The sequence below is a fragment of the Vicia villosa genome, linkage group LG5 (genome assembly GCF_029867415.1).
Source record: "Vicia villosa cultivar HV-30 ecotype Madison, WI linkage group LG5, Vvil1.0, whole genome shotgun sequence".
Classification (NCBI taxonomy): Eukaryota; Viridiplantae; Streptophyta; class Magnoliopsida; order Fabales; family Fabaceae; genus Vicia; species Vicia villosa.
This window is the reverse complement of record NC_081184.1, coordinates 83,751,961-83,777,680: the sequence shown is the minus strand read 5'-3', so window position 1 is coordinate 83,777,680 and position 25,720 is coordinate 83,751,961. Positions and strand designations below refer to the sequence as shown.

Sequence of the window (25,720 nt, the reverse complement as noted above, 5' to 3'; positions counted from 1 at the left end):
CTCTAAATGTACTAACTGCTCCCTGGCCTTTTGCAATGTGGGGCATTGATATGATTGGAGAAATTAAGCCCACTGCTTCCAATGGACACCGTTTCATTTTAGTAGCCATCGATTATTTCACTAAATGGGTAGAAGCTGCTTCATTTGCCTCCGTAACCAAGAATGTGGTGGCTCGATTCATTAAACATAACCTCATCTGTCGGTATGGCATTCCCGAAAGGATCATCACTGATAATGGTACCAATCTAAACAACAAGATGATTACTGAGCTTTGCACCCAATTCAATATCAAACATCACAATTCTTCGCCTTATAGACCAAAGATGAATGGCGCTGTGGAGGCCGCCAACAAAAACATTAAGAAGATCGTGCAGAAAATGACCGTAACTTACAAGGATTGGCATGAAATGTTACCATTTGCTCTTCATGGTTACCGTACCTCCGCACGTACATCAACTGGGGCAACCCCGTTCTTATTAGTCTATGGTATGGAAGCGGTATTACCAATTGAAATTCAGATACCGTCATTAAGGATCATGAAAGAAGCAGAGCTAGATGAAGATGAATGGATCCAGACTCGACTAGATCAGATAAACTTGATTTACGAAAAGAGGCTCGCGGCTGTTTGCCATGGACAACTGTATCAGAAACGTATGATCAAGGCATTTAACAAGAGAGTCAAACAACAAGTTTATCGAGTTGGTGACTTGGTCATAAAGAGAATAATTTTACCACAAGGTGATCCTAGGGGCAAGTGGACTCCCACCTATGAAGGACCATTCGTTATCAAGAAAATCTTCTCTGGAGGAGCAATGATACTCACTACTATGGATGGAGAGGACTTCCCGCAACCTGTGAACGCAGACATAGTCAAAAAATACTACGCATAAATATGACCCGCTAGGTCGACGCGCCTAGGCAAAAGTAAGGGCATCCCAGCAAACCAAAAGGGTTTGGGCAAAAATTAGGGATATATATATAAAAAATATGTACACCCGTCAAGTTGAAAACCCGAAAGGGCGACTTGGGCAAAAAAGGGTATCCTGCTAGACTGAAAACCTAAAAGGGCGGTCTAGGCAAAAGTTAAGGATTAAGCGTACGACTATGTCTCGTTCCTATCATTCATCAATCAGATACATCTACAACAACAAGTTCAAAGGGTTCAGATCAACTCAATCACTTTTCTCCGACAAGCATGGGATGAGATGCTCGAAGACATAATAGCAATAGCAGAGTGGAAACTCAATAGGATTATTTTTACATAGCTATGTTTCTTTTGTTTTTCTATCTTTTCAAAAACACACAATATGTTTCATCTTGCCTATTTATGGCTTTTCTCAATACAATTTACTTCTCTCTTTCAAATTTCTTCTTCTTTTCGAATACGCAAACGTCCAATGATAATTTTGAATGAACATATGCATATGAACATGATTATCATCCACTTTCTTTTTCCAATAGAAATAGGTAGTAATAGTCTATTAGTAGGAAAGGCAAAGAGACAATGTCCGAGGTAATCAAAAGTCCTCCCGCAAATCAATTGACATATCCCCACAGAACAATCACTAAGAAGATATCTTCCCACAATAAAGGCATGGCTCCCCAACACGGTTTACATCCCTATTTTCTCTGTATCCCAATCAGGGAACATCAAATTACTGATCATCCCCAAGCAGAAACCGTAAATCCCCAGCTGAACATCTTCAAAGATACAGAGATTTATTTTCTCAACCAAGACAACATGAATCATATTCACATATCACATGTCATAAACATATTCATACAATTGCATACACGTTCATACATAATACATAAAACAGCGCGACAATTGCATACATAACATACGAGGTCCTCATTTATTTTGAGAATCCCGTCACACAAACACATTGCATGCATCATGACATGGCATAAAGAAAACTAACCTCTACTTTTCAGGATACCACTATCTCCATTTACAAGAGTTAAGTCGACACCTTTGACGGTTCCTTAACAATCTATTCTCAAGTATTAAGTCGACACCTTTGACGGTTCCTTAATACATCAAGAGTTAAGTCGACACCTTTGACGGTTCCTTAACAACACACTTCAGATATAAGTCGACACCTTTGACGGTTCCTTATACAATCTATCTGCATATCTGAGTCGATACCTTTGACGGTGCCTCAATGATATGCTTCAAAGTTAAGTCGACACCTTTGACGGTTCCTTAACAACCCACATCAAAAGTTAAGTCGACACCTTTGACGGTTCCTTAACGACACACCTCAGATATAAGTCGACACCTTTGACGGTTCCTTATACAACCTACCTGCATATCTGAGTCGATACCTTTGACGGTGCCTCAACAATATGCTTCAAATTTAAGTCGATACCTTTGACGGTTCCTTAAATAACCTAACACAAATTTAAGTCGATACCTTTGACGGTTCCTTAAATAACCTAACACAGATTTAAGTCGATACCTTTGACGGTTCCTCAACATTCAAAAGAGGGAAGACAGCAAAAGCAGAAATTGCGTAACAATCTATACTCCAACAGCTATCAGATGGCATCTACAAGCCCATCTCCGACAAAAGTCCCTACTTCAAATATGGCAAATTTCTTGGTATTCTAGTGTTCAATCACCTTCTACCCTCAGATACCGACTGGCATACTAACCGGTCTACATCTTCAGGTTTAAGATAATTGAACAGGGGCAGCTGTCATACCCCAAAATTTGCCCACAGTATTTCTCTTATTCAAGCTTCAAGTCCATATGCAAAAGCTCATAGACACACTCTCCCATACAAGGCCCTGAACTAGGATTTAGGTCAGGCAAAAGAAAATCATTGAATCAATGGCCCAAGGTGGTTCCATAGGGTCACCAACATCCTAAAGAATCTCCCTGTAAAGTTTCAAGTCAAACAGAGCAAATTTAGTCCCTCAAAACCTGATTAGGTAAACAGTCGACTCTCAAGGGCAAAACAGTCATTTCAAGTCAATATACAGTCAAAACTCAAGATATTTGGTCAACAACATCCTCATAACCCTAAAATCATCATTTGATCAAGGGTTGATCATGATGATACAAGGAAAGATCAGAACAGTCAAAAGTCAAAAGTTACTATTTTGGGCATGAACTAAAAAAGTCAACCAAACTTTGAAAATTCACCAAATATTCATACTTCATCAGAAAAATTCCCACCAAAGCTCATTTTGAAGAGAATTCATTCCTCTATCTAATTGTCCAAGAATCAAAGCCCATAGGTCAATGGTTTAAGAGATATGGCCTTAAACATTAGAGGTCCTTTTCAAAAGTCAACAAAAAGACACCTTTTTCAAAAGGACATAAAATGAGAATGGAAAAGGATTTTGATATGAGACCAAAGACATTGGTTAGAGGACTCTCCAAGGTTTCCAAAAAGTCCTAGAACACCTCCATACCTCAAAAATTGAGGGAGATACACCTTGTCAAAGTTGGACTATTTTGGAGAGAAAAATGTGAAAGAATTGGGACGTTTTTGCAAATGGGCCCAAAATCTTTTTATCCAATCTTGCTTCCCAAGTCATCTAGAAGATCCAAAACCAATGCCACGAAAATTTGATGGTTATTTGATTTTTTATTGATTTTTATTTATTAAAATATGATTTAAATCAAATAAATCAAAGAAATTTGAAAAGATTTGGTTCAATTATATTTTTCAATCAATTCAATCACCAATAATATCCAATAATCATACAAAATTCGTGCAAGGGATAATTGGTAGAAAAAGATGGGATTTGAATCATATTTAGAAACATATTTCAATCATATTTTCCAAAATTGCAAATCAAAGATTTACAAGGATTCAACCCAATTTTATTGACCTAAATTAGCCTCCTATAAGTACTAAACGAATTCAGATGGCAAGGGTTAGAAGTTGGCTGCAGAAGTGAACCCTACTCAAGCTCCAAAGTTCATCAAAATCTCACACTCGAATTTTGCATCACGGGACAATTCAAGGCATTTGATCGACTCAAACACGTTCCTGGATCATCATAGAGTGTATCCCAATCGTTTTCGAGCATTGAAACCTCAAGAACAAAGCACTGTAAGTGGTTCTTTATCCGATTCTAATCTTCTTCGATTTGCACCATATAAGCATCCATACTTAAAATAAATTGCATATTGTTGTTTATCTTGGTGTGTTTATCGATTCTGGATAATTTGGTGCGTTATTACATTGTTTCAAGCAAGACGCCATAGTTAGGGTTCTTGCTCCAATTTGGGGTTTTTTGCCACAGGTTAAATTAGTCTTAATTAAAGCCAAGGTAAGGATCGTGAGGTCTGGACGATCACGTCCATGGCCTCGCGAAGAATTTTTGTGGTGTTTTTGTTGTATTCGAAAAGCGCAGGGCTATGGCAACGGACGAAGAAATTGTAGGTATAAGTCTGGTTTAAACGACGGCGCAAGGAAGAAGACGACGTGGTGTCACGCTCTCATTGGCCCATTCAAACTGAAGCGCGCGCGTTTTTGAGGGGGGACCTTTGGGATCTGGTGCGATAAGACCTACGCCATACCATGTGCCTGTCTCATCACAAACGTCTGATCTCTCTTTCATTGAATCCAACGCATGCAAATCGGAAGGCGCACCATGGACCTGCAGACCTTCGCAACACCGGATTATTTCGCTAAGTTTTCTTTTTCTTTTTCTTTTTATTATTATTTTATTTTATTTTTTTTTTCTTCTTTTCATTTATTTTCTTTTCAAATTACAAAAACTTTGTTTTTTTATAATAATAACATTTAAACTTATTTCTTTTTGTACTATTTAATATATATTCTTATTTTATCATTTATTTTCTTCTTTACTTATTTACTTATATTATTTACTAAATTCTCATTATTATATTCATATATCTATTTATTTTCTTATAATTATATTATTTACATATTTTTTTTTTTATTTTTATCATCCTTATTTATATTATTAGATTATATTTATATATAGTATTTAAAATCCTGAATATTTATTTTAATTATATCTATTTGATTTCTTTCATTTAAATTACATTTAATCACTTATATAATCAAAAATTCATACATATTTTATTTTAATTCATAAAAATTCATAAAAAATATTTTTACATTCAATTTAATCTTCTGATCCTGATTTAATTAATTAGGTCGCAAGACCAATAATTAATTAAATCATTTGTGGTTTCTTATTTAAATTCGTACCCTAATCAGGGTTTACGAGATCATGCCATACACTGATTTTATTTTTCTTTTCTGTGCATTATCAGGGTTAGCAACATGGTTCGTCCCGAGCGTGCGCCTTCAACAAATCTCGAAGTTAAGTAATTTAATTCTAATTCAATTTAAATTATATTCAGATTATTTTACTTTTAGGGTTTGCTTCGCTTTCATTCCTTTCCTGCCTTGTTTCTTTCAGGGTTAACCCCGAAGCTTCCCGCCAACCATATCAGATCAAATCCGAAGCTAAGTGTCTATTTACTTTATTTATTTTTAAATTTCATTACTCTTTATTTTTAGGGTTATAATGTTTGCCTCCGAACCGATAATGCACTCACCCTATTTCTGTTTGCCATTTTTTCGCCTTTTCAGGTTTGCCAAATGTCAAAGCCTCGCATAGTCGGTAACCCTAAATTTTGCCCCTCGTTTTTATTTTATTATTACTTGTGTCAAACCCCATTGGGGATCCGCTGGTTTCATTGTCCCCTTCCCTTTTATTGCTTTATATTACTGCGTGGTTAGTAAAATAGGGAGTGCAACCCTAAATTAATTAGAATAACTAAACACAAGATAATATAATCTGAATTGAATCACATGATTGGTGCACACACGCACGCTTTTGGGTAACCCTCTCTGTTGCCTGTTGCCTGTTGCCTGTTGCCTGTTGCCTTCGTTTTTTCTGCAGAATAAGCCATGTCCCTCGAATTCGAGGATACCTCAGCCGTGTTGCCTCGATAAAAAGGTCACGACCCTAATGATGCTGCCTTCGATACACAAATGACCTCGACCCTCGGATGTTGCCTACGGAAAAGGCTGAGGTATCTTCTGGCTGCCTACGAATAAGGCTTATTCTGATCCTTACCTTAGACTACCTGCCCTCCTATGGCATGGGACAGTCTTATGGCAAAGGATGTTTCGATGACCCTTCAACCTCCAAACGAAAGGCTTCCTGCCCTCTTATGGCAAGGATAGACCCTTTCATTCTGAAAGGCTAAAAAGAGACCTATCATCTGAGTTTAAGGTAATTGCCCCTAATTGCCTTGCAATGCTCAAACCTTTTTATTATATTCTTTCTCATAATTTTTCAAAAGGGCAACGCTTATTCACAAGCTAAAGTCCCTATCTCTTTCATCTACTTCTAAAAACAAACGAGCAAGCAAAGCAATTAAGAGCCCATGGAAAACCATGGATGCAAAGGGTGCCTTACACCTTCCCTTTGTATAAATTACCCCCCGAACTTAGATTTCTTAAAAAGGTTTTTTTCTGTTTCTTTTTGCCTTTCCGAATTTGTTTGGATAAAATAAAAGTCGGTGGCGACTCTTGCTTTACCGCACATTTTCAATTATAAAAAGTCAGTTCACCGTATTACACATGGCTTCTTCAAATTCACCTACTCGGTGGCTTCATAAATTTGAGGAACACGGAGCTGCTGTCAAGGCATTGGCCTGGTGTCCTTATCAGGCTAATCTATTGGCTTCTGGAGGAGGTGACGGTGATCAATGCATTAAGATGTGGAACACACAAACAGGTGCAAGGTTGAAATCTATTGACACGGGATCGCAAGTATGTTCTCTGCTATGGAACAAGAACGAACGTGAGCTTCTTAGCTCACACGGGTTCCCTCGGAACCAGCTTATCCTTTGGAAGTATCCTTCCATGGAAAAGATGGCGGAGCTCAACGGTCACACCTCAAGGGTGCTGTATATGACACAGAGTCCAGATGGGTGTACCGTGGCATCTGCAGCAGCAGATGAGACTCTTAGATTTTGGAGTGTTTTTAAAGGCCCAGCAACAGACAAATATAATGAGCCGTTTGCAAATTTCAACCTTATCCGTTAAAGCTAAAACTCTCATGTAACCTTTGCAAACCCTGCAATATCTAATGGTAAGGTAAAGGTAAGGGATACGATTTAAAAATTTTGTTTTTAGTTTGTAAAGTCTTGTTTGTTGTAGTTAGCTAATGTGTAAAAATTTGGTTTTTAGTTTGTAAGGGCTTGTCTCCCTATTGTTTTTTTCACACCCACGCACACACTAACTCTTCTGATAAGACATAAGAGTTGTAATTTCTGTCTCCTAAGCAAGATATGGTACTAGTTGTTTGACAAAGACATGGAGAAATTAGAAGGTAGCATAGTCTTTCAGGTTCCTTTTATTTTATAGCCTTTTATGTATTTCAAATATAGGGTAAAATATCATGTGTGAAAATTTGGGTTCACTCCCTAGTCCCTATTGCTGTACTGTGATGCCATAATTTACTTAAAAACTGCCCTGCCCTTGAAATATATCTGTGTTGAATTTTGTTATGTTGAGTGAGGGAGAGTGAGAATGTCTTGGAGCTTTAAATGAGGTTCAAATGAGAGTGAAATCTGTTATCTAGTTATATCTTTTTTTTTTCTTTTTTTTTTAAAGTTCTTCATTATTTCAGTTTCAAGAAATGTCTTTAGCAGCAAGAGGGGGATATGGAAAAGCTGGTGTCTGATCATCACAGTCTCAGCCACAACCTTCTGGTTGTGCTTGAAAAATAGGGAAGCATGTTTTATTTAGTTATTACTTTTTTATACTTATTCATTCTTTTTTACCAATTTTTCTGATTATGTGATCATATGTAACAATATTGGACACGGCTCCCACTTATTTAATTTTGACTGTTCAAACAAAAAATGAGGGGAAAATACCTATTCATTTTTAGGACCTGCATCATGAGCTTGAAGCTGAATGATGATCCTGAGAGCGGTTACACTTTTCCACTTCCAGAAACAAAAAAGAAAAAGATGCTCTGGTTGACCATGGATAAAAGCATAATTTTTATCCCTACCTTAATTAGTATTCTATTTTTACTGTTAGAAACTGCCTATATTTTATGAAAGCATTTGGATAATTGGTATATTAGTTTTCATCAGTTGTGAGGTTTTATACTTGGGTAGAAATATCTGTAGTGTTGTAATTTTTTATTTGTTATATGCTCTGTATAGTCTCCAGGTGCAAGAAATATTGATTCTCTCTTTTTTTACCAGATTGTTATGGTTGTTGATTCATGAGATCCATTGTTCTATCGCTGTCCTGACCTTGAGGTAAAATAGTTTTCTCTTGAGGAAATTCTTACTTGACAGTTGACAACGGTAGAAATTACTTGGTATGAAGCAAATTTATGCACAGATACAGCCAAAGACTTTGTACTGAATACTTTTTAACAGAAACTTTGGGTTAGAGACAGGGTTAGAGACATACCATGTTACTCACAGTATTATATAAATGTCTCTTCTATTAATAAAAATATCCCTGGGAATGTAACAGGCAGTAGTGAGAGAGATTTGGCCATATCATGTTTCTTTAATATATGTAGACAATTTTGGACATTTTATTATTTTCTCTCATGTGAGTCATTCTTGTGTGAGCCAAGCATGACCCATTTGCTTTGATTTCTGGACAGGCTAATGTAAAGGAGGTTGATGTGCATGAACGCACATTGCATTTGGTTAATAAGGCAGATCTTTTACCTGCTTCTGTCAGGTTTGAATATCTGTTTTCTGTTTATTCTGTTTCAAATCATTGCTTTTGAATTTCTATTTTTTAGTAACCTTATTATTTATCTGATGGTTTTCTTTTATTCTCCTGCAGAGAGAAATGGGCAGAATACTTTCGTGCTCATGATATTCTCTTTATCTTTTGGTCAGCCAAAGCTGCTACTGCTGTTTTGGAAGGCAAAAAACCTGGTTCATCTCAGACTGAGAACATGGTAAGTGCAAATAACCCAGACACGAAGATATATGGAAAAATGAATTTTTAGCACGCCTGCAATCAAGGGCAGAAGAGATAGTACACAAGATATCAAATTCAGGCTCCTCTGACACAGGGTCATCCACTCTTGAATCCTCTGGCTTAAATGCTTGTTAGTTCATAGTCAAGTCACGTAGCTGTAGGATTTGTTGGATATCCTAATGTAGGGAAAAGTTCAACTATCAGTGCTCTGGTTGGACAAAATAAAACTGATGTCACGTCGACCTAAGGAGAAGAGGGCTTAGACAGGAACACCCCTTATCACCTTTCCCCTTTCTGGTGGCAGCAGAAGGCCTACATATGATGATGTCGAGAGCAGTTCGGCGAAAATTTTTGACGGCTATCGCTTCGGGAGTGATGGTATGAAAGTCCCATTTACAGCAGTATGCTGACGAAACAATTATTGCAGGAGCTAAAAGTTGGAAAAATGTTTGGGCCATAAAAGCTACGTTGCAACTATTCGCACTCGTATTTGGGCTAAAGATAAACTTTCACAAGAGCATGCTAATCGGCATTAATATATCTTAATCCTGGTCGGAGGAAGCAGCGTCACTTTTGCAATGTAGAGTTGGTACCTTGCCTTTCAAGTATTTGGGATTACCGATTGGTGGAGATCTGCGCAGGGAGGATTTTGAAAACTGGTTCTGGATTCTGCAGGAGTAGGCTGTTTGGGTGGAGCTACAAACCACTTTCTATTATAGGTAGAATTGTCTTGTTGAAATCTATTCTGTACGCTTTACTGGTTTATTTTCTTTCCTGTTTCAAAGCTCCCTCACGTATAATCTTTGAACTCAAATCTTTTTAAAAATAAATTATGGGGTGGGGATTTGGATGATAGGAAAATAAATTGGGTTCTGTGGGAGATAATTTGTCGTAAAATGAAAGATTGGCCTTGCTAGGTAAATGGGATTGGAGGATGAGATGGGATTGGAGGATGAGAATGGAAAAAAAATGCCTTTGGTATAGAGTGTTAGTGAGTAAGTATGGAGAGTTAAACGGTAGAATTAATAGAAAAGGAACAGACTTCTCAAAGTGGTGGAAAGATATTTATAAGATTGAAAACGGTTTGTAGGGTTCCAATGCGAACTAGTTCTCTAACAAGTTGAGATTAAAAGTTAAAAATGGCGAAGAGGCTTGGTTTTGGGGTAAGAATAAGTACTCGGTTAAAGAAGCATACAAAACAATAATGGAGGGAATATCGCTTGAAAACCATAGGGGCCTCTCTGTTGCGTGTAATAACCTGGTCCCGCTGAAGGTAGCGGCATTGGTATGGAGACTCTTGCAGAACAAGATCCCTCGAAGGATAATCTCATTAAGAGAGGTTCTTTGAGCGAGTCTCACTCTGGGGGCTCAGCACTGTGTGGAATGGCTGAGAGTGCATCTCACCTATTTTTTGACTGTCCTCTTTACTCAGCGGCGTGGCACAAAATCCTTTCTTGGCTGAATATTTCCCCTTTCGTGGCACAAAATCACATTTGTCAGTTTACAAGGCTGCTAGGCAGAGGTAGGGTGAGGGATAAAAGATTTTCTGTTTTATGGTTTGCTTGTATTTGGATTTTATGGAAAAAGAGAATGAAAAAGCTTTTTAGAAACTCAAGCGGATCGGCGGATGTTTGGATTGAAGAAATCCAAGTGTTGGCTTGGAAATGGTTAAAGTCTAAGCTGTATGATTTCAACTACTCCTTAAGAATCCATTTGATTGTTCCAAACGTCTTAGTCTGAGAGTTTCCTCTTGTTTGGGAGCCCCCGATCTCGTGGTTCTGTCAATTTTATTTTCCTACGGCTACAGGTAAAGGACCATTGCTAGTATGTTACCCAAGATCAGATCATGCGCTTATTGAAATTTCTAGCTGAGTTTTTGCTGCGATGTCCGCAATCTGAAGCTTGCGGCATTGAAGCCCCCGCCGTGTTGGTCATTTTGGCAGAGACCTTACTGGCTGTGTCAGTTTTCCTTTTCTGTATTTGTGGTGCTAGGAGCTGGTTCTGGTTTAGCAGTGGTAAGGTTTTCGTGGTGCCTTATTCCATTGCTGAGATTCTGTTTGGTCTTTGGAGTATTGCAGCAGCTGCATTTTTGAGTTGATAACCTGTTGGAAGTTATCAGATTTCAGTTGTTTTGGAGCAGCTCTGGTTTCTCCGTGTTTCGCCCTGGTTTATCGTTGTTTCTGGCTTTGCTTTGTTCCGTCCGGTGTTCGACGAAGTCTCTGTGAAATAGATGCTGGTACTTGTTGGGCTGCGAATTAGGTGGTTGTTCTTGGTGGTGCAGTTTTAGTTTTATTTGTGGTTACTCCTTGTCTGATATTGATTTTAAGCAGTAGGAGCATTGGTGTGTTTTGGTAATTTTTCAAGAGTGAGAGTATCATGTACCAATTAGACATATTAGATGGAAGAAGAATTGAATTAAACTTCTTATAATCTAAGGCCACTTCCAAAGAGATTTTTCAAGCCATTTTTCCAGCATGGCATTCCGAAACAAGTTTTTACCATTAGAGAAAGTTATTTCTCCAGCTGACAATATTGTTCAGAAAATAATGTGATTTGAAATCAGAATAGTAATAAAATAATATTTTTTGTCTTTTTAGTTACTCTTTTTTCCTTCAATTTTTTTAAACAAAATAATATTTATGCATTTAAAATTTAATCACTCAAATGTTAAATTTAAGTATATTTATTTATAATAGGTTAAAGAGATAAATTTATTATAATTATAAACATAAAACTCTAAAAAATGAATTCTAATCACTATTTTAAAAAAATTCCAATTATATCATGTATTTTGCAAATTTACATTATTTGAATCATTGTTAAAATTTAGATTTATTCTATTTTAATATTAATTAAAAATACTTAAAATTAAATGTTAAAGGCTAAAGTATATTTTTTATCCTTATATATTAGTCTATTCACCAAAACAATCTATCTATTATATGGTTTTATCAATTTTTATCCCCATTGTCATTTCTAGTAAAAAATGATGATGTGTTTTTTTAAATATGTTGGTATGGTAAGAAAAACTAAACTTGGATGATGTGATATTTATTTGATAAGTTGGTGCGGATTTTTTTTGGATGATGTGGCACATAATGATTTAAAAATATTCAACAATATTAATAAATGACACATCATTATTTACTTTATAACAAATTAAAATAAATAAATAAATAATGAGAAATACATTTCAAAAAGAAAAAACCGTTAAAATTATATAACAAATTTCAAAATGATATATTTTTATTTATATCTAAGAAGGACAAATAGATTAAAAAACTTTAAATGAGCTTCAATAACACATAAGTTTTTAAACTTAATTTGTCTCATCACAATTCAAGTTTTTAGTAAGTGCAGTTTATCCTAAAAGGTTGCATATGTAACAAAAATTGACAATAATTTTTACCTAACTTGTAACAGGTTTTTAAGTTCCAGTTCTTTGTCAAATGTGATCAAACTTATAATTAAACAAAAGGTAATCGAGTCTAGTTTTTAGAAAGTTAATAAAATTTGAAAAACGATATCTAAAAAAAAAGTTATTGCTAAAAAACTATAGGTATATTCTACGAAAATCACATAGACAACAACATAATCCAACAACCTATCCTTAATCCTCGTGATTTTGAAACTTTTTATCACAAGAGATGAATTTCATCCTTGGTAAAACCACATGCATGTCACAGAATCTAAGACTTCCATATTCATCTATTCATACATCTATCATTTAGTCACACACATTTATATGGAGACCTTGATCATAGCAACATAGACATCAAGACTTTCCCCATTTCACATAAAATTCTAAGAATTTTCTAAACCCCAAGTCCTAGCTAGGACTCACTTTAATCAAATTTCAGAGATAAAAAAAAAGGATTGAGGTTGAAACTAAAAGGATGGTGGTGATTGAGCTTGATGGTGATGATTTCCTTTGAATTCCATTTACTCTCTTTTCCTTGTTTTCACTTGAAACTCCTCCAACTCTCTTTTTGTACTGATTTTTTGAAAGTTGAGAAGGATAAAATGTTTAGAGAATCCTGAATTTAATTCTTGGCCGAAATACTAAGATCTCATTTCTATGAGAACTAAAGTGCAAAAAGCAAAATTATTATAGGATAAAATTAAGACCTCTCGGTACGAGTTCTGAATTTTTAAGGTCTTATTCTTTTATAAATCAGAGTGGAAAAATAAAAACTATTCCTAAATAAAATTGCATGCGAACAAATTTTTTTGATAAATTTTCAAAATTTAGATAGTGTTTTTAGAAGTGCGGTATGAAATTTATTCAAATATTTATTAAAAGTAAGTTCTTAGGTATTCATAATAAGTAGTTGGGTACCGGTACCTTTAATGTAAAGTTATTAAAATATTTAATTTATTTAAAATAAAAATAACTTAAAAATGACATGGCAATGAATAACCTTGTTTGATTGGATGAGGGTACCTTATCCAACAAAACTCAAGGGTACCGAAGTGTTTATCTTTATTAAAAACTAATAACTAACCCGTGCGTTTGCACGGGTTCTGGTATGGGACGCACATTCGTTCATTTCAGATGTATAATTGGTATTATAAAATATATATTATTCAAAATTATGTAGGGTTTATGATTTTGCTATCTCCGCACGGGTACTGGTTTGGCCTGGACCGGGTATACAGATAAATTGTGTATATCTTCTAAGATCGAGAAGTATGCAACATCAATAAGATATATGTTTTATTGTGGATAAACCAAAACAAAATAAATGTTCAAAGATAATGATATAAATTTAAAATTAGTTGAAAATATTAAAGTTTAATAAATGAGATGAATAAATATTTAAAATTAAAATTAGTTAAAAATCAATAGAAACATAATTTAGGATAACTCACATAAAAAATACGTATTTATTGTAATAATTCGTGCGTTCGCACTTGTTCTTGTATGGGACGCGCATTTGTTTCAAATATATATATTTTATTAAAAAAATATTTGATACTTGTAAAAATATAATAATTGAATATATAGAAAAAAAGTCTGGTGCCTGAGAAAAAATAATACTTGAATGTATAGAAAAATGTCTGGTACCTGTGAAAAAATAATAATTGAATGTATAAAAAAATCCGGTACCTGTAAAAAAATAATATTGAATGTTTAGAAAAATGTCTGGTTCCTGTAAAATAATAATAATTGAATATTTAAAAAAATGTCTGGTACCCGTGAAAAAATAATATTTGAACGTATAGAAAAATGTGTGGTACCCGTGAAAAAATAATAATTGAATGTATAGAAAAACATCTGATACCTGTGAAAAAAATAATAATTGAACCGGGTTTATCAGATACATATAGTATTAGAAAAACAAATAAAAAATTATATTAAAAGTAAAATATAGAAGTTTTAATATTTGAACAAAAATATTAAATTGATAAAAAAAATTCAAAAATAGTTTAAAAAATGGTATAATATTAATAAAGAAAATAATGTTTAAAAAAATAGTTTTTATCATGAAAATTCAAACAAATTAAAAATATCAAAATATTATTGAAGAAAGAAAAAAATGAACCGGAAGATAAGTGTATAAGTTTTTAAAAACTGTTATTGTTAAAAAAAACTATTAAACACATAATTTGTAAAAAAATAATCAATTGTAAAATATATGGATTATTCATTTATATATTATACCCGTGCGTTCGCGGGGATTTTGATATGGTTATCTATGCGTTCACACGGTACTGGAGTGTTACCTGTGCGTTCGTACGAGTACAAATGTGTTACACGCAATTTTATTTTCAAAATGTAAAAAAATATAAATAATCATAATAATTTATAATTGCTAAAATAGTTTATTATTTTTAAAAGACAAACATATTTGTAAAATAAAAACAAAATTGTTAATTTTGGTATGATTATTCGTGAATTCATACTGATTTTGGTATAATACCTGTGGGTTGATACGTTATTGATGTGTTTCCCGTGAGATTGAAATATTTTTCAAATTGCTAATTTAACTTCAAAAATTACTATTAAATTGCCAAATTATATTTAAATGGTTAGAGTTACTCATCAACTATGACTACCATTTGTTGTTCAGAAGAAAAAAATCTCCATTATTGTCGGATAGAACCAAGGTATAAAAGTAAAGAACATTGTTCCAACATTACTCACATACTTGTTATCAAAATAAATGACCAAATCACTTTATGAGCCATGGACAATGAAAAGCAAAGGAAATGAAGAATTGCAATTCCATTTCAGGTATGAAAAGGATTATTTTTTAAATGACATTGACCAAAAAATTATCATCAATATTATATATATATATATATATATATATATATATATATATATATATATATATATATATATATATATATATATATATATATATATATATATATATATATATATATTAGTCACCAGTTCATGCCTCCACCCATCTTTTTAGAAAGAGATATGCATGTGTTCATTATAGTTAACTTGTGCTTCTTGAGTCTAAAGTTTTTTGAACCTTATATTGGAACATTATTCCTCCATCAACAAAAATTACTGAACAACAAATATAGTTAGTTCTGCATATACAGAAATGTTGGAAATATATAGCTTTTTGTACATGGGAGATTGTAATTGTAGCCTCACCAATAAAAGTCACAATCAAAGGAATAGAGGCAATTAAACATTCCAAATTGGACTTCTTGAAACAAAAATAGCTCAATGAAATCATTGGTGATAGGAAAATGCAAGAAATGACTACAATTAATAATGTCCAAACTTTATTCTAAACCATAAGTCATTCTAATATAAGACTTATTATACCATTTCTCAAATGAAAGTCTATCACTTGCTTTAATTTTTACAATTTGGTACATAAATGATGAAAAAATGTGTGTAAAACACTACATATTTAGAGGCCACATCATAATCAAAACTTGGGTGATAACACCTATACACTCATGATAAAAGCAATGACTATTCTATCACCATAAGATCAAATAAAGATAGATAAGATATTCTTCTTGATTGTAAATTCATCCGCCTTTGGTGCACTTATTGACTGCATCATAAGAAAATTTTCAAATGCACTCAGACACAAGTCATGCAAATTACCGTACAAAACAATAACCCTTCAAAGTTTTGAAATACTTATAGCCTTCATGTTTTAAAAAACTTTACTGTCATTAATAAATTACCTTCTGAAGCATACCCTCGAGATGTTGAATCTCGTTTTTCACGTAATCTTTACCCTTGTCCATATTTAAATTCATAAGTTTTAAGTAGAGCTTGCCATGTTTGAAACAAAACAAAACAAAATAAACAATTTAAATTATAATACTTTATCAAACCGGAACAAAAAAGGAATTCTGATGATATCATTCAAACCTTGCAGCAGAACCCTTAAGCATATTAACTTCCTCTTCAAGTTGGGAAAAGAGAATCTTCTTCTCATCGTCGTCGGCTATCACAAACTCCTTCACCAAGTCATCTAGAGATGCTACTATACCAGCCTAAAGCAAGCATACTTAATACACTATGTGCAGTAATTCATAAACAACAAAATCGGTAGATGTTTGTGTTTAGATTGCATTGTTATATTGCGATGTTGATAATTTTGAAACAGTTTGTGTTTCTCTCCCATATTTTTAGATCCTGCAATTCAATACCCGTTTGATTTTTGGGTTATGTGTTTTATATACTACTGTAAAATGTATAAGTGGATCAACAGTCGCTTTGTAAGGTGTATAAGTGGATCAACATACTCTTTACATTTTTGAAGAAAGAGATAACATGTACGTCATGGTTCTTTGGAAATTTTCTGTGTGAGCTTGACTCTTTTTTTATGGCATAATATTCGACATCTTCTTTCACATTTAGAATTCCCACAGGTATACCTTGTAATGCATTAATGTATTAAAACAATGAATAATGGACAACAATATACTCAATATTGAAATATTGCACACTTACAATGCTACAGAATCCTCTTTCACAATATCATCATGCATCCACTTTGGAATGCTGAGGGCCTAGGAGCAAGAAGTTTGAGAGGACTAAATCCGTGTCTGCTCGGAATGACAGTAAGATCAGGAAATTTATTTATTACTATAAGCACCAAATCTGTTGCCGAACTTAAGACTCCTCCGGCTCCAGCAATATTTGGTAAGTTCAGAAGCACTTTCTGATTCATCCTCCCAAGAGATTTTGCCAAAATGGTATATTAAATTCATTAGTACCTAGGATTGTTGCGACAGGCTGTTCATTAGGTGCAGCGGAGTTTGGAACAGCTATAACAGCCGGCTCAGGTGCACATGAATCAAGAACCACGGTCACAACCGGCTCAGGTGCGACCGAATCATAAACCGCGATATCAGATGCACCAGCTTCATAAGCCAAACCTGCGTCATATAAACCAAAACAAAAAGCTTGCTGCTAGCAAGCCCATCAGAGTTCGAGCACAAAAAAAACCTAAGCTAACAACTTTATATAATTCCACATACGCACCTTCACACTTACACAAAATAAAACTAATAGTTACCAAACCAGTTGGAACCATTCACACAGAAAAAACAGTTAACACTGTAACATAATTATCAAGCTAAAAGAAAATGCTTGACATATGTCACTTAGTAGTTTTTCCAATAAAAATGAAGTAAATAAAAGATAAAATTGTTTAACCAATAGTTTTTCAACTAACATAAATATTACACTTTAATATGTTTTTAATTTGTACTCTTTAATATGTGCTTAATTTTATCTATTAAAAAAACCAGATATATTGCAAGCATGGCAGAACCCACATTTGTGGTTGCAAAAGGTACACAACAAGGATTCATCTTCATATATGAGATTCGTAAAGCTTCAATGACATTGTGAAAAACCTGTTCAACAAAAACAAAATAGTCAGTAAATCAAAGCAATCAATTTACATAATATTAAGACCTTCATGCCCTATCTTGGATTGCATTTGAAAGTAATTTCATTTCACACCACAATAGAGACAACACCCTATAAAAACTTTATTATGATTTAATATAGTATAAAGTAAACTGCTGAATGAGACAACATATAGGGTCTAACTTTTCTAGAGTGATTACCTGCATTCCATCCATTGCTAAGCCAATCAATACACCACATACAAACGCATCGCTGCTAACCAATTTCAACCACCACCACCACACTCGTCGTCGCAAGCCCGTTTCCACCACCACCACCACACTGGTAACCCATTGTCTCCACTCATATGTTTATTCTTCACCATCGAAACACACTTGAAACCAAAAATCGCATCCACATAAATCAAATATCACAGATCTGCAAATATAGTTTAAATTATGTCACTTCAAACATATGGTTAAGTGAAAGATGAAATAATTGTACATGATTAAGCAGTTTGTATACAAACCTTTAAGTAAACCTTCACCAGAGACACATGTATTGCTCGATAATCATTGGAATAAGAAAATAACAACAATGTCCTTTCACCTTGTAACAATAATAGGTTGTGTAAGAGTAAGAGAATGTGAGAACAACACCAAAAATAAATATCCCGTTTCAGAGTAACAAATGCTAGAAATATCAAACCTAAAAAAAATGTCGACATGAGAAGGCACGCAACCACCACCACCACCACCACTTATTGCATCTTATACAGAAGAAACAGAAAGCGTTGGATCCAGAAACCCTAAGTCATGAAAGAGTTGGATCTGGAAACCCTAAGCTACGAAAGTGTTGGATATAGAAAACCTAAGCCACGAAAGTGTTGGATCTGGAAAAAAAGGATGAAGAGGAAGAGCATAATATATCAGAAGCAACTTGGAGTGAAGGTATAAAACATTACCTTCAAATTGCATAAACAGTGGCCGACCACCACATGTTCGTTACGAATCCGACATCGTCGCCAGATTAGCCTTTCGTCATCTTCTCCCCTGTTCGCACCACTGTAGCCTTTCGTTTCGAGGAAGAAGAGAAAGAGGGAGAAGAGAGTGAATGAAGAAGAAGAGAAAGAGGGGGAAGAAAAACAGAGACGTGAGAGAGAGAAAGAGATAAGAAAAATGAGAGAAAGAGGGAGAGATAGATAGGAAAAGAAATGAGAGACGAATAGCAAAAGCAAGAAGCAAAGAAATGCAAAGGAGGTTGCCACGTGACTCTCTAACAAAGCAAATGGACAGTTAGGTCTTTTCCAGAGCATCTAACTTTCTTATATTGTAGATGATTGATTATTTTTAAGGAATTTCAAACAAATTTGATAAACTCAATAAAAAATTTCAAAAAAATTTAATAACGACATAAAGATAATAACAGCATTCATCTGGAATGGCGTTAAATCCTCCGTGGGTTGCACCATAAACTACGTCGGCCAGATATTTTTTTTTTTTCAAATCTAAATGCGGTTTGGTACTACCAACCCACTTTCAAAGTTACACTATTCACTACACCAACAAACACGTCCATTCAAATTTCATCCATAATAACTACATTCACCCACTACTTCACTCCTCAACCATTCATTTTTCTCTCATTCCAATAACATGACTATTACACAAATATTCACCGTTATCTTTCTCTTATTTGCTCTATACTGCGGTTTGGATCCATTCAACCACAGTCCCATTGCAAATTTCCCTAACTTTGAGGCCAAAAAGGTTCCCATGCCAGCATGGTCTGAACTTCCTAATGATATAGACCAACACAATTTGCTACAAAACTCTACTATTAGGTTTTTGAACCAAAAATTAAATTAAAAAATAATGTTGAAAGAATATTTGAAAAATATAATATAAAAAATTTTAAGAGAAAAGATGTTAAAGAAAAAAAATAACAAAAAAAAATGAAAAAAAAAAATATGGGGGGTGTTGTCGCCAGGGGGGGTGGCGACAACACCTAAATATTGCATGTAGGCGCCAATGGGCCTGGCGAACACGTTATGGGCCAAGTGTTGTCGCCACCCCCCCTGGCGACAACGTGGTGCAGATAGCAAAAAAGTGACATTTGGGGAATTTTTTTGAAAAGTTGATTATTTCTGAATTTTTTTTTAAAAACTTGTTATTCAAAGCATGTAGGCGCCAATGGGCCTGGCGAACACGTTATGGGCCAAGTGTTGTCGCCACCCCCCCTGGCGACAACGTGGTGCAGATAGCAAAAAAGTGACATTTGGGGAATTTTTTTGAAAAGTTGATTATTTCTGAATTTTTTTTTTAAAAACTTGTTATTCAAAAAAAAAAATTCCTGTTTTGGTAATATTTTAGGAGTGAGAGGATATGTACCAATTAGACATATTAGATGGAAGAAGAATTGAATTAAACTTCTTATAATCTAAGGCCACTTCCAAAAGAGAGGTTTTTTAAGCCATTTTTCCAGCATGGCATTCCGAAACAAGTTTTTACCATTAGAGAGAGAAGTTATTTCTCCAGCTGACAATATTGTTCAGAAAATAATGTGATTTGAAATTAGAATAATAATAAAATAATATTTTTTGTTTTCTTAGTTACTCTTTTTTCCTTCAATTTTTAAAACAAAATAATATTTATACATTTTAAATTTAATCACTCAAATGTTAAATTTATGTATATTTATTTATAATAAGTTAAAGAGATAAATTTATTACAATTATAAAAATAAAACTCTATAAAAAATGAATTCTAATCACTATTTTTTAAATTTTCCAATTATATCATGTATTTTGCAAATTTACATTATTTGAATCATTGTTAAAATTTAGATTTATTCTGTTTTAATATTAATTAAAAATACTTAAAATTAAATGTTAAAGGCTAAAGTATATTTTTTATCCTTATATATTAGTCTATTCACCAAAACAATCTATCTATTATATGGTTTTATCAATTTTTTATCCCCATTGTCATTTCTAGTAAAAAATGATGATGTGTTTTTTTTTTTCATATGATGGTATGGTAAAAAAAACTAAACTTGGATGATGTGATATTTATTTGATAAGCTGGTGCGGAATTTTTTTTTGATGATGTGGCACATAATGATTTGAAAAAACTCAACAATATTAATAAATGACATATCATTATTTACTTTATAACAAATTAAATATAAATAAATAAATAAATAAATAATGAGAAATACATTTCAAAAAGAAAAAACCGTTAAAATATTATATAACCTAAATTTCAAAATGACATATTTTTACTTTTATCTAAGAACATCAAATAGATTAAAAAATTTTAAATGAGCTTCAGTAACACATAAGTCTTTAAATTCAATTGGTCTCATCTCAATTCGAGTTTTTAATAAGTGTATTTTATTCTAAAAGGTCGCACATGTTACAAAAACAAACAACAACTTTTACCTAACTTGTAACAGGTTTTTAGGTTTCAGTTCTTTGTCAATTGTGATCAAACTTATAATCAAAATGAAGGTAATCGAGTCTAGTTTCCAGAAAGTTAATTAAATATGAAAAACGATATTTAAAGAAAAAGTTATGACTAAAATACTAAAGATATATTTTGCGAAAATCACACTGACAACAAAATAATTCAACAACCTATTCTTAATCTTCATGATTTTGAAACTTTCCATTTTCATCTATTCATATATCTATCATTTGGTCACACACACATTTATATGGAGACCTTGATCATAGCAACATAAACTTCAAGACATCATCAATTTCTCCCATTTCACATAAAATCGTAAGAATTTTCTAAACCCCAAGTCCTAACTAGGACTCACCTTAATCAAATTCCAGAGATAAAAAAAGAGGATTGAAGTTAAAACTAAAAGGATGGTGGTGATTGAGCTTGATGGTGATGATTTCCTTTAAGTCCTATTTTCTCTCATTTCCTTGTTTTCACTTGAAACTCCTCCAACTCTCTTTTTGTTATAATTTTTTAAAGTTGAGAAGGATAAAATGTTTAGAGAATATTGAATTTAATTCTTGGCCGAAATACTAAGATCTCATTTCTATGGGAACCAAAATGCAAAAAAAACAAAATTATTCTAGGATAAAATTAGGACCTATTGACACAAGCTCTGAGTTTTTAGGGTCTTATTCTTTTATAAATTTGAATGCGAAAAGCAAACTATTCCTAAATAAAATTGCACGCTAACAAAATTTTTGATAAATTTTCAAAATTTCAATAGTGTAATTTTAGAAGCCCGGCATGAAATTTATTCTAATATTTATTAAAAATCAGTGATAAAACTAAGGAATTTCAAACAAATTTGATAAACTCAATAAAAAATTTCAAAAAAAATTTAATAACGACGTCAAGATAATAACAGCATTCATCTGGAATGGCGTTAAATCCTCCGTGGGTTGCACCATAAACTACGTCGGCCAGATATTTTTTTTTTTCAAATCTAAATGCGGTTTGGTACTACCAACCCACTTTCAAAGTTACACTATTCACTACACCAACAAACACGTCCATTCATATTTCATCCATAATAACTACATTCACCCACTACTTCACTTTTCTCTCATTCCAATAACATGACAATTACACAAATCTTCACCGTTATCTTTCTCTTATTTGCTCTATACTGCGGTTTGGATCCATTCAACCACAGTCCCATTGCAAATTTCCCTAACTTTGAGGCCAAAAAGGTTCACATGCCAGCATGGTCTCAACTTCCTAATGATATAGACCAACACAATTTGCTGCAAAACTCTACTATTAGGTTTTTGAACCAGATACAAGGACCTGAGAGCATTGTTTTTGATAATCTTGGTCGTGGACCTTACACCGGTCTCGCTGATGGTAGAATCTTGTTCTGGAATGAGGATAATTGGGTTGATTTTGCTTACACTTCGCCCAATAGGTACGTTACATCACAATTCCTTTCTCAAAAGAATGTTACTTTTTGTTCATTCTTTAGATTATAAATAGCGTGCTTTGAATGTAAAATTAGTATCTTCTATAAGAGTTTGAGTATATAAATCATATTTTGACATATTACATAAGATATAGTAGCTATTAAGAGAGAGCACGAGTTCAAACATGCGACATTTCACGTATTCACCTTTAATCCTAATTGAATTAGATATTTAGGGAAAGACGATAATCAGGTAAGTCATCTTTGATAGATATTTTAACATGTCACAGGCTATGTAGCATGGTTGTTGGGATTTCGCTCTAACTCCCAAAATCTTATGATCTTACGCTCCGGCAAAGTGACACAAAGATCTTGGATTTGACTGGAGCGTTGAACTCCTAGAGAAAGATCTTTAAATCGTGGGATCTTTAGACCAGTTTCAATCAGGTCATTAAACAATTAGAATCGGCCATAAACTGACCCATAATTAACCCTGACTGTTGTGCACACATATTTTAGGGTTTTGGGACTTGCAATGTTTTAAATGAGCTTTTGAGAATTGTAAAATAAGGATTCTCCCGCAAACAAAAGGCACTGGAACTCTGAGAATTCTGTATCGATTAATCATACAATGAATGAATTTCTTCCCTTCATCTATCTTTTCTATAAATTCAAATCAAATCCTTCTATTATGTTTTTTTGATAAAATATTTGCGGTTGATGATTAAATTAATGAGAATTTTATGTTAAAGTAATTTTTCCTAGTTATTTATTTCTATAATTTTGTCTATTTGTTGGGATCTACGCTTTTTCTATACCCTAACGATCTTTATCGAAATCCCGATTTTGACAACCATGTCATATAGGTTATTTCTGGAACCGTCTTAAGTTTTTGGAAGTCTTGTGTAGGTTAGTTACGGTTCAACCTTAACAAATCTATTATGAGACCTTATTTTGTCACAATATAAATATGAAATAATTTGAGGCCCTGTGCTATAGTCCATGTTGCACACCCTTAAAAACGACCCTGTTAGTTCACAACTAGCTCAACTAACAATAAGAACACATTTAATGGAGATGAGTAAATAGATGATTTTGTGCAAGTTGCGAAGATAAATGACAAAAACGAATCTTTTAAAAGATAAAGAACCAAAGGCATTTTTAGCCTACTTTTAAGCTGTAGCAAAAGTCTTTTGCAATAACCTATGGTTAAATGGTAATGAATTTTCTTGTTTCTCTATTTCAAAAACAGGTCATTATGTAATCCTCTTCCTACAGAAGCTGCAACACCATTTAGTTATGTGAAGACTGAACATATCTGTGGAAGGCCTTTAGGTCTCAGATTTCACAAGAAAACAGGTGAATTGTATATTGCAGATGCATATCTAGGACTCATGAAGGTTGGGCCCGAGGGCGGCTTAGCAACGTCTCTTACCACTGAAGCTGAAGGGGTGCCTCTAAGATTTACTAATGATGTTGATGTGGATATTGAAGGAAATGTTTATTTTACAGAAAGCAGTGAAATTTATCAGAGGAGGTATGGTTTTTTTGTAAAACTTTTATACGCCAAATTGCATGCAATGCAACCTTTTGAAATTCTTGTCATTTTGTAAACAAGGACAGTATTCTATTAAAGTTAACGTTCCTGCTTTGTCGATGCCGGAACAACGTTGGCATCTTGTGTTACTATTAGTTCATAGAGTGATGACAGCATAAGATGGGGATTTGTGAGAAAATGTATTGGACTGTTTCATCTCTCTTGTTACTGACATAATATTTTAACAGGAATTTCATGCAGCTGGTATTTTCCGGAGATGATAGTGGCAAAGTTTTGAAATACAACCCTACAACAAAGGAAACCACTGTTCTTGTGAGAAACGTTCAATTCCCAAACGGCATTTCCTTAAGTAAAGATGGTTCCTTCTTTGTTTTTTGTGAAGGGACTATTGGCAGGTCAGTAAATCTTACCTCTTTAACTAGCTGTCTTCTATTTTTTGGATAGAAAAACGTAAGTGTGATAGTAATTATATTCCCATGCTAGAAGCAATGAATCTATTACATAGTGTCCAAAGACTTATCCATAACAATGTTGCATCTCTCAAATCAAGGGAGGTAGTTTTTTAGAGTATTGGTTTTGTCATCTGAAAAGGGATAGCGACGGAGCTTATTGCCTGTTTGGCTTCTATTTATGTAGAAACTTTTTTTATGTTAGAAATCATGTGAATGTGTTACTTTTTTAAACCAACGGTTTCTTGCTGCGCAGGTTACGTAAATATTGGCTAAAAGGAGAAAAGGCTGGAACTTCAGAGATCTTCGCGGTCCTACCTGGAGCTCCTGACAATGTGAGGGTGAATGAAGATGGTGATTTTTGGGTGGCAATTCACTGTAGAAGATCTATGTATGCATACTTCACTGCTTTGTATCCAAGGATAAGGAAAGTTATACTCAAGCTTCCTATACCAACAAAGTTTCAGTACCTATTTCAAATCGGAGGAAAACTACATGGTGTGATTGTGAAGTATAGTCCAGAAGGTAAATTGGTGCAGGTATTGGAGGACAGTGAGGGAAAAGTTGTTAGAGCTGTGAGTGAAGTTGAGGAGAAAGATGGTCAACTTTGGATTGGAAGTGTTCTTATGCCTTTTATTGCGGTTTATAAATTGTAACGTCTTTTATACCTTCAATCTTCAGATGATATACTCCCGGTCCTATTTATAAGAAAAAAATTTATTTTTTAGATATATTGAGTAACTAATATATCTAGATAATATATGGATTAGATACATTGGACCTAAAAAATAAAGTTTTTCTTATAAATAGAACCAAAGAGGAGTATCATTTACAAAGTTTGTTTTTGCTTCAACACTGTCAATTTTGTGTACCAAGCTGTGTGTAGACATTAATTTTCTTAGTCAATGGGTTAACATATGACTGTGTCACCGAACCAATAAGGCTAAAAAGTGATTAACAAAGAATAACATAATCC

The 25,720-nt window shown here is 33.7% G+C and overlaps 2 protein-coding genes and 1 long non-coding RNA gene across 3 annotated transcripts; all 3 read left to right on the top strand.

Moving 5' to 3' along the window:
• The first annotated feature begins 6,587 nt into the window (after positions 1-6,587).
• Positions 6,588-7,055, top strand: LOC131604921 (cell division cycle 20.1, cofactor of APC complex-like). The gene has a single exon (XM_058877335.1). It carries the CDS (start codon positions 6,588-6,590, stop codon positions 7,053-7,055), a length of 468 nt encoding a protein of 155 aa, XP_058733318.1.
• Positions 7,056-7,069: 14 nt separating this feature from the next.
• LOC131601790 (uncharacterized) lies at positions 7,070-11,512 on the top strand. The gene is made up of 3 exons (XR_009283851.1): positions 7,070-8,287; positions 8,647-8,726; positions 8,835-11,512. It is a non-coding gene; the product is annotated as an uncharacterized LOC131601790 (long non-coding RNA).
• A 10,779-nt stretch (positions 11,513-22,291) lies between these two features.
• Positions 22,292-25,473, top strand: LOC131606797 (protein STRICTOSIDINE SYNTHASE-LIKE 3-like). The gene is made up of 4 exons (XM_058878922.1): positions 22,292-22,743; positions 23,990-24,274; positions 24,523-24,690; positions 25,001-25,473. The coding sequence occupies exons 1-4, from the start codon at positions 22,415-22,417 to the stop codon at positions 25,398-25,400; spliced, it is 1,182 nt and encodes a 393-aa protein (XP_058734905.1). The 5' UTR covers positions 22,292-22,414; the 3' UTR covers positions 25,401-25,473.
• Positions 25,474-25,720: the final 247 nt, after the last annotated feature.

Bases quoted from the DNA above. Each gene is read 5' to 3' on its own strand.
- LOC131604921 (XM_058877335.1), top strand. From the start codon at position 6,588: ATGGCTTCTTCAAATTCACCTACTCGGTGGCTTCATAAATTTGAGGAA.
- LOC131606797 (XM_058878922.1), top strand. From the start codon at position 22,415: ATGACAATTACACAAATCTTCACCGTTATCTTTCTCTTATTTGCTCTA. The intron at 24,275-24,522 runs GTATGGTTTTTT...ATATTTTAACAG, and splicing joins AGTGAAATTTATCAGAGGAG to GAATTTCATGCAGCTGGTAT. The intron at 24,691-25,000 runs GTCAGTAAATCT...CTTGCTGCGCAG, and splicing joins TGTGAAGGGACTATTGGCAG to GTTACGTAAATATTGGCTAA.